This window comes from Mizuhopecten yessoensis, unplaced genomic scaffold (assembly GCF_002113885.1).
Source record: "Mizuhopecten yessoensis strain PY_sf001 unplaced genomic scaffold, ASM211388v2 scaffold716293, whole genome shotgun sequence".
Taxonomy (NCBI): domain Eukaryota; kingdom Metazoa; phylum Mollusca; class Bivalvia; order Pectinida; family Pectinidae; genus Mizuhopecten; species Mizuhopecten yessoensis.
Genome location: NW_018480044.1, coordinates 11,185 through 18,767, shown reverse-complemented (window position 1 = coordinate 18,767; position 7,583 = coordinate 11,185). Strand labels below are relative to the sequence as shown.

The 7,583-nt window shown below is 37.9% G+C and overlaps 1 protein-coding gene across 1 annotated transcript; it reads left to right on the top strand.

The window, feature by feature from the left end:
* Positions 1 to 257: 257 nt before the first annotated feature.
* On the top strand, positions 258 to 5,891 carry LOC110442708. The gene is made up of 2 exons (XM_021486444.1): positions 258 to 353; positions 1,621 to 5,891. The coding sequence occupies exon 2, from the start codon at positions 1,629 to 1,631 to the stop codon at positions 3,300 to 3,302; it is 1,674 nt and encodes a 557-aa protein (XP_021342119.1). The 5' UTR covers positions 258 to 353; positions 1,621 to 1,628; the 3' UTR covers positions 3,303 to 5,891.
* Positions 5,892 to 7,583: the final 1,692 nt, after the last annotated feature.

Below are 7,583 nucleotides of genomic sequence, written 5' to 3'. Positions count from 1 at the left end.
TGTGTGTGCAGTGTGTGTGAAGATAATAAGCGTCTATGCTTTACAGATCTATAGACACACCTATACCTACTTGACACTGTGTTATATCAGTATGGCCTATATAAACTCTCCTGATGGCTGTACATGTACTAGATACAATCCTAGAGTGTGTCACCTTTCATACTCTATATTCTGCTAGGCTGCCTTTAAATTTGTAATTCTTTCACTGATCAAGTGTTTTAGAGACACTGATCATGATCTGACCTATGTCCTCACCGTCAAAATTAAGGTCAGAAATGGCGATGAACACCAAGTTTACCGACGTTACGATGTATTTGATATAATTTCATTGTCAGGAACAACTTTTGAAATACGTAAGTATAAGAAACAGTACTGGCAATGTATTTAGCTGATAATTTATAACTTTAAAAGTGCATGTTAGCCTAATTCCTGACAATTGGAAACAGCAGGTACATTTGATAGTGCTTCGGAAAATGACACATTAATACAGACAGAAATATTCCTATTTATTGCTGTTAATCAAATATTGACTGTCCTTATATTATAGTACCATGGCTGTTGTGAAGACATTAAACAACAACCATACAAACAAACAAACTAGTCATGTCTTGAAGCTTAGTGAGTTTACATTGAGGTAGGCTTGCATTACCGGGAGTGTCAGTCTGCCTAGACTGAAGGTTAACTTTCTTACACCTACAGAGGACATACATTCAACATCAGTGACAGGTTCCCCAACAGCAGGGGATAAGGGGGTGCCCCCATTCTAATTTAAATAGAACTTATTGCGTATCCAGTTCCTCTAATTTACATAGAACTAATGGGGTATCCAGATAACCTTATTTACATGTTAGAACTTATGTGGTATTCTGGTGTCCTAATTTATATAGAACTTATGTGGTATCAAAATCCCCTAATTTACATAGAACTTACTTTGTATCCGGATCCCCTAATTTTAGTAATTTACATACAAGTTATGTGGTATTTAGATCACGTAATTTACATGGAATTAATTTGGTATCAAGATCCCTTTATTTACATAGAACTATTTGGTATCCAGATCCCTTAATTTCCATAGAACTTATGTGGTATTCAGGTCCCTTAATTTATATAGACCTTGTGTGGTATCTAGGTCATGTGATGATTACATCTCTAGAGATAAGCGACACTTTGCACAGATGAAAGTTATAGTTGAAGTGTTGTGTCCACAGATCAGTCTGTAACCAGAGACAATATCTAAGTTGAACTATTGCAATGGCCTTTACCCTTGTTGTCCTTCCACAAAGTATAAACAAATCACATTTTGATGGACGCCACACCAAGACATAAGCTTACTTGCCCTTTGGGTCTTTAAGTCTTGGTGCAGCGTCCATCGTCCGTCAACAAATATCCTATATATCATATATCTTCATTTAGACTAATTTAGTATGTTTGATCTTGGTCCAATCTTCAGCTGAAAAGTGTGAGTGTAATAGCAGTTGAGTGATGCAGGCCCTCGGGGCCTCTTGTTATCAAGTTGATAGAATTTAATTTTTCACTGGCAAAAATGTTATAGATAAGGAATAGATGCATTTGTTTTTTTCACTTATTTATAATTGTTTTTGGCCTATTGTTCTTTTTCAGAATACTAAATGAGCACCATCATAATGTCTGTCCCGAAGAACAGATCACACAGCAAGAGCTCCGACTCAGTACAGGAGGAACATATGACAATGACGCTCTTACAACAGGTACCACGAGACCCAGAGTTTCCTATACAACAGAATGAATCTCGTGAGAATCAAGGTGAACTTACTAATGCCATAATTAGTGATAGAGTTCAGCCTTGTGAAAATGTGAAGGGAGATACAAGAACTACACCAGAGGAGAGTTCAGTTAGTGAATTTCATCAGACTGCATCAGATAACTTGACAGGCTTAGGTCAGTCAGGTGGATGTACCAGTCATTGTAGGGATGTTATGCTAGCACAAGACAACAGGAATGTGGAAGGGTTACCATCTGCTGAGGACAAACTGGTTAATGATAAAAAGAAAACAAATCTGTGTCTAAGTTCATTGGTCGAGGTTCTTGGTAATCAATATGAAAACAATTATACTGTAAACACAGAAAAGGATATGCTTGAGAATGACCAGGCTCTTGATCAAGACAGTTATAAGTATGGCCAGACTCTTGTACAGGAAACCTGTGAGAATCACAAGTCCAGTGTATGCAATTCTTATATACCAGAACATCAGATTGTGCCAAAAGGACCAAACTTTGTGACACGGATGATGTACATGCAGTTTTCTGTCCATCGCAGAGACGGACCATACTTTGTGACACGGATGATGTACATGCAGTTTTCTGTCCATCGCAGAGACGGATCATACTTTGTGACACGGATGATGTACATGCTGTCTTCTGTCCATCACAGAGACGGACCATACTTTGTGACATGGATGATGTACATGCTGTTTTCTGTCCATCGCAAAGACGGACCATACTTGGTGACACAGATGATGTACATGCTGTTTTCTGTCCATCACAGAGACGGACCATACTTGGTGGCTCGGATGACGTACATGCTGTTTTCTGTCCATCACAGAGACGGACCATACTTGGTGACACAGATGATGTACATGCTGTTTTCTCTCCATCGCAAAGACGGACCATACTTTGTGACACGGATGTACATGCTGTTTTCTGTCCATCACAGAGATGGACCATACTTGGTGGCTAAGATGATGTATCTGCAGTGTGTTCTCCTTTGCCGTAATAAATCATACGCGCTGTATACTGGGAAGGCATGCATGAAGCTTGTCTGCCATTTACTTGTGAAGGACTTCAATGTAACCAGAAAAGGTTGTTTCCCTAAGTCTGATCAGCAAAAGTACGGAAACAAATTTCTTGGAAGTTTGTCTACGCAGCTGAACAATCAAGTAGTACAAGTGTATGCTGTAGTTTTTAATAACTACATGTATGGTAATGGAGTTCTCACACAGAATCATACTAATGTGTTGGCTGTCTCAGACCATGAGTCGCCTCTCCAGTTATTTAATCCACAACAGCACCAACATAATCCTGTAGCAGTGGAAGTCGTTGAAGGTCCAATACAGCATCCAGCACAGAATGATGCTGGTGTGCTGGCTATCGCAGACCTTGAGTTGCCTCTCCAGTTATACAATCAGTTCCCACACCAAAATAATCCTGTAGCAGTGGAAATCCTTGACGGTCCAATACAGCATCCACCACAGAATGATGCTGGTGTGCTGGCTATCGCAGACCATGAGCCAAATCCAAATACCAACAACCATAATGCAGATTAGAACCAGCAACTTGCAATGGGGATTGCTGTTGCATTTGTTGTAATGGCAATACCAATACCAATGAATGAGTTAAACTGGTCAGGAAATAAAGATGGCAGTCAGACCGTCATCTTAGATTATAACTATTCAAGATTGACATCACTATTTCTCCAGAAGTATTTGACAAATCCGTCTTGACTTTCATGCATATATTTCCCTTGGTTCGTAATTGTACACATTAAGCCCAATTGCTTTTGATAGTTCAAGATTGTTATCACTATTTTTCGAGAATTCCCTTGACAGCTCTTTCTTATAAATCATATGTAGGTTTCCCTTGGTCTATACGTTTGCATGTTTCATTTTGAATCTGATTGAAAAAGCATGATCAAGGTCACTGTTATTAAAAATAGGAAACTTTGTGCTGTGAGTTCATAGCTTTGTCACTTTCGTTCGAAGTGATTAAATTGCTTTATTGAGTTATATCGCATTATTTTGTATCCCAAGTCAAGGTCTCTAGTAACAGAAATAAAAAGTTGTACAATGACATAGTCACTCTAGTGCCTTCATTTAAAGTGACTAATTCCTCTGAAACTTTAGACTGAGTTGAAGCATCAAGTTAAGTTGGTGTCCTACCATATGGAATATACATGTAGATATAAAAACAGACAAGCTTGTTTTTCTGAAGCTCGATCAATGACACTTAACCTTTTTCATCCTGACGATTAAGTCAAGAGTGCTGGGATTATTTTAGGGGAGGGGAGGAGGGGATTACATGATTTGCAGAACAGGATGCAATCCTCTGGCACACCATGAAAAGTTGTGAGATGGCTGGACTTGGAAGCCCTATAAACTTGGCCTGCTGCACATCACTGATTTAGATATTATTCATATTTTTGAGTGAATTAAAGTTGAGTAAACTCCATCCAGGATAAAATGAGGTAAACAAGTTTATACAGTACATTGTACAGACATTTTGATTTGTTGAAATGTTTTTGTTTTGTAAATAAGATATCTCATATGATAAACATTCTTTGCATCTAAAAAAAAGAAAGATAAAAAAAACTTAGTTGCATCAATTTATTGTAGAATATTGCAGTCTATGTATTTAACCATATTAAATTTTAAACTGAGAAACATGATTCGGTAAACTCCATAGTAGTATATTGTAGTATCATCATTTGTAATACATTCACTATTATGCCATGTTCTGATTAGTTACTTGATATATAGTTCACTGACTCAGTTGCTGTTTGCATAATGAAAATTGCTAATATATGTTGTATATAATGTATTAATATGCGTGTACTGTTCATGCTTTTTTGGTGTGTTTTTTTGCGCTCTTTGTTAAGGGATGTTTTATTACAAATATATGTAAGAATTAAACTCGACATTTATTAGCTCTTAGTGCTGATGAGCTAAATGCCATACCGTGGCATCTGGAATCTGTCGTCCACCATCACCTTTTCCATTCAAACAACTTCTTCATAATAACCAACATGCTTAAGATGATGATATATGGACAGTGGCATGCTGGGATGAAAAAACTATGAAGTTTGTCCAAGTTAATGACCTTGACCTTCTTTCAAGGTCAAAGGGCTCAATTATGTTACTATCTTGAAACAACTTCTTCTCGAATCAAATGGTTTAGAGTGATGATATATCTGACCATTAGCATGCTGTGATGACAGTATTCAAATTTTGTTCAAATGAATAACCTTGACTTTCTTTCAAGGTCACAGAGGTCAAATGTGTTAAAATACTCAGAAACCTTCTTCTGAATATTGAAGGTCTGTCAAGTTTGGTCAAATTAATGACCATCCCCACTTTCAAGGACGCAGGGATAAATGGATTTAAATCTTTCAACAGGTTCTTCTGAATAACCAAGAGTAACAAGTAATGATATTCAGCCTGAAACTTAATTGACCTGGTAGTCCATTTACATATATTTGCCCTTGGCTCACTTTGAAGTTTACTTGTAATAGAAGATACCAGGTGAGCATTATAGTTCCATCAGGACTCTTCAGTTTCTTTTCAAATGTTGTTTTGTCCACATAATTTGTTTGACTCATGTCTTTGACAAGTGAAATCAACATTTATCCATGACAATCATGGTAAAAGTTTAACCAAAAAAAAGAACACTGTTATTGCAGAAATTGATGTATCCACTTTTTTCTGAACAGACTTTGATTGAACTTAAGTATTAGTCAGATATGAAATATCTGAAACGAGTTTGTGTTTCAGGATTTCTAATTGTCATCATTATTATTTATAGAAAATAATTTTTAGTGCTCTAGCAACTTCATATCTGAACAAATTTGATCAAACTTTCTATATAACTGGTTAAGTAAGAGAATTTGTTAGACACATTCCTGTTTCAGGGTATCCAGGGCAAGGTTATCTTCACTGTACAGAAAAGCATTGCCATGAAGTATACGTAGTGACTTCATTTCTGAATGGATTTTGATCAAATGATGTACTTAGTAAGCAAGTATTGGAATGCTTTTCTGGGTCAAGGTCACCATCAGTATTTATAGAAAATCTTTCATTCAAGATTTGTATTTTTTACATTGTTGTTGTTTTTTAGCTCACCTGGCCCAAAGGGCCAAGTGAGCTTATGCCATGGCGCAGCGTGCGTCGTCCGTCAACTTTTCCCTTTAAAACGCTACTTGTCCTTAATAGCTCAGAGGATTTTGACCAAATTTGGTCTGGAGCATCATTAGCCAAAGGGTTCTCAGTTTTGTATAAACGGAGGGTATTTTCCCCTTGGGGGCTGAGGGGCGGGGCCAAATAGGGGGAAAATAGGTAAATCTTTAAAAATCTTCTTCTCAACCAACAAAAGGATTTTGACCAAATTTGTTCTAGAGCATCTTTGGACAAAGGAGCCTCAAGTTTGTATAAACTGAGGGTGTGGCCCCTCTGGGGGCAGAAGGGCGTGGCCCAATAAGGGAAATAGAGGAATTTTTTCTCCTACTATACAAGTGGAGGGATTTAAACCAAATATAGTCTGAAGTATGATTAGGGACAAAAGGATCAATTTGTATAAACTGAGGTGTGTGGGGCCCCTTCTTTGGGGCAGATAGGTGGGGCCCATTAGGGGAAATAGAGGAAAACATTAAAGATCCTTCTCCTTCTCTACCGTTGAAGGGATTTTAACCAAACTTGTTCTAGAGAACATTTGGGCAAAGGGAATTTAATATTTATAAATGGAAGATGTGCCCCGCCCCCTCCAGGAGCAGAGGAGCGGGGCCCAATAGGGGAAATAGGGAATATATTTTCCCTTCTGTACAAATGAAGGGATTTAAATCAAATGTGGTCTGAAGCATGTTTAGGGGAAAAAAACTCAATTTGTTTAATTTGCATAAAAAGGTGCATGTGAGGCCCAATAGGAGAAATAGAGGAAAATTGGGACATAACATGGAAACTCATTTTCTTGGTGTCTTAATCCCACCAAAACAGATTTATATGTAATCTGATACTTTGCTTTATGAATTTAAATTGTGATATTGTTTACTGTATATATATTGGAGGAGGCATATTAGTTGTGGTTTAATAAGTATTATTAAACTTTGTTTATAAACAATTGTGTCTTCAATACTTCAGTTCAGTCATTCATTCTACTTAGTTGCTTACATATGGGCATGTATCCATTGCCCAGTACACTTAGTCAACTACATGAACTATGACCTCTGTCTGGGTCTGTCATTATGTATACTAATTAGTGCGTGCTATATTTAGCTTCACTTGGAGATGCTGAGCTGACCTGTCCACATCTCCCTGTGTTTTTCATTGTTCGAATTGGCCACCACCAACCCCATCCACGCTCCGGTTTTTTCTTTTCTTCTGGTAGTCTTGGTTGCTGCGTTTCTGTGCTAGCGCACTTTAGCCCCAAAGTCATTGGTCTTTGCGGTTTCATTCATTACTGGTCGATTAGCACCAAAGTCATTGGGGTTTCATTCATTTCATATACATGTCATACACAGTTTACATCGTACAGGACCATTTTCCGCCTGGTTCTTCAGTAGGGCTCAGGACTCGCCTGGCTATGTAACCAAACTATGTATGATAGCAGTCTTTGTGGTACAGGACTCTCGCCTGGTTCTCAAAGAGGACTCAGGACATCGCCTGGCCACAACCTGCTCATTCAATTTCAATTTCTTCATTTGTTCATTGTCTACCAGCTCTAAACTTTAATACTTACCTCATTTCCCTTAACCAGGACCGCCTTTTCCTGTTCATAGGATTAGGACTTGCACCTGGTAGGGAATCTTGAATTTATCTTCCTTCATGCTGGTAATTTTGTAA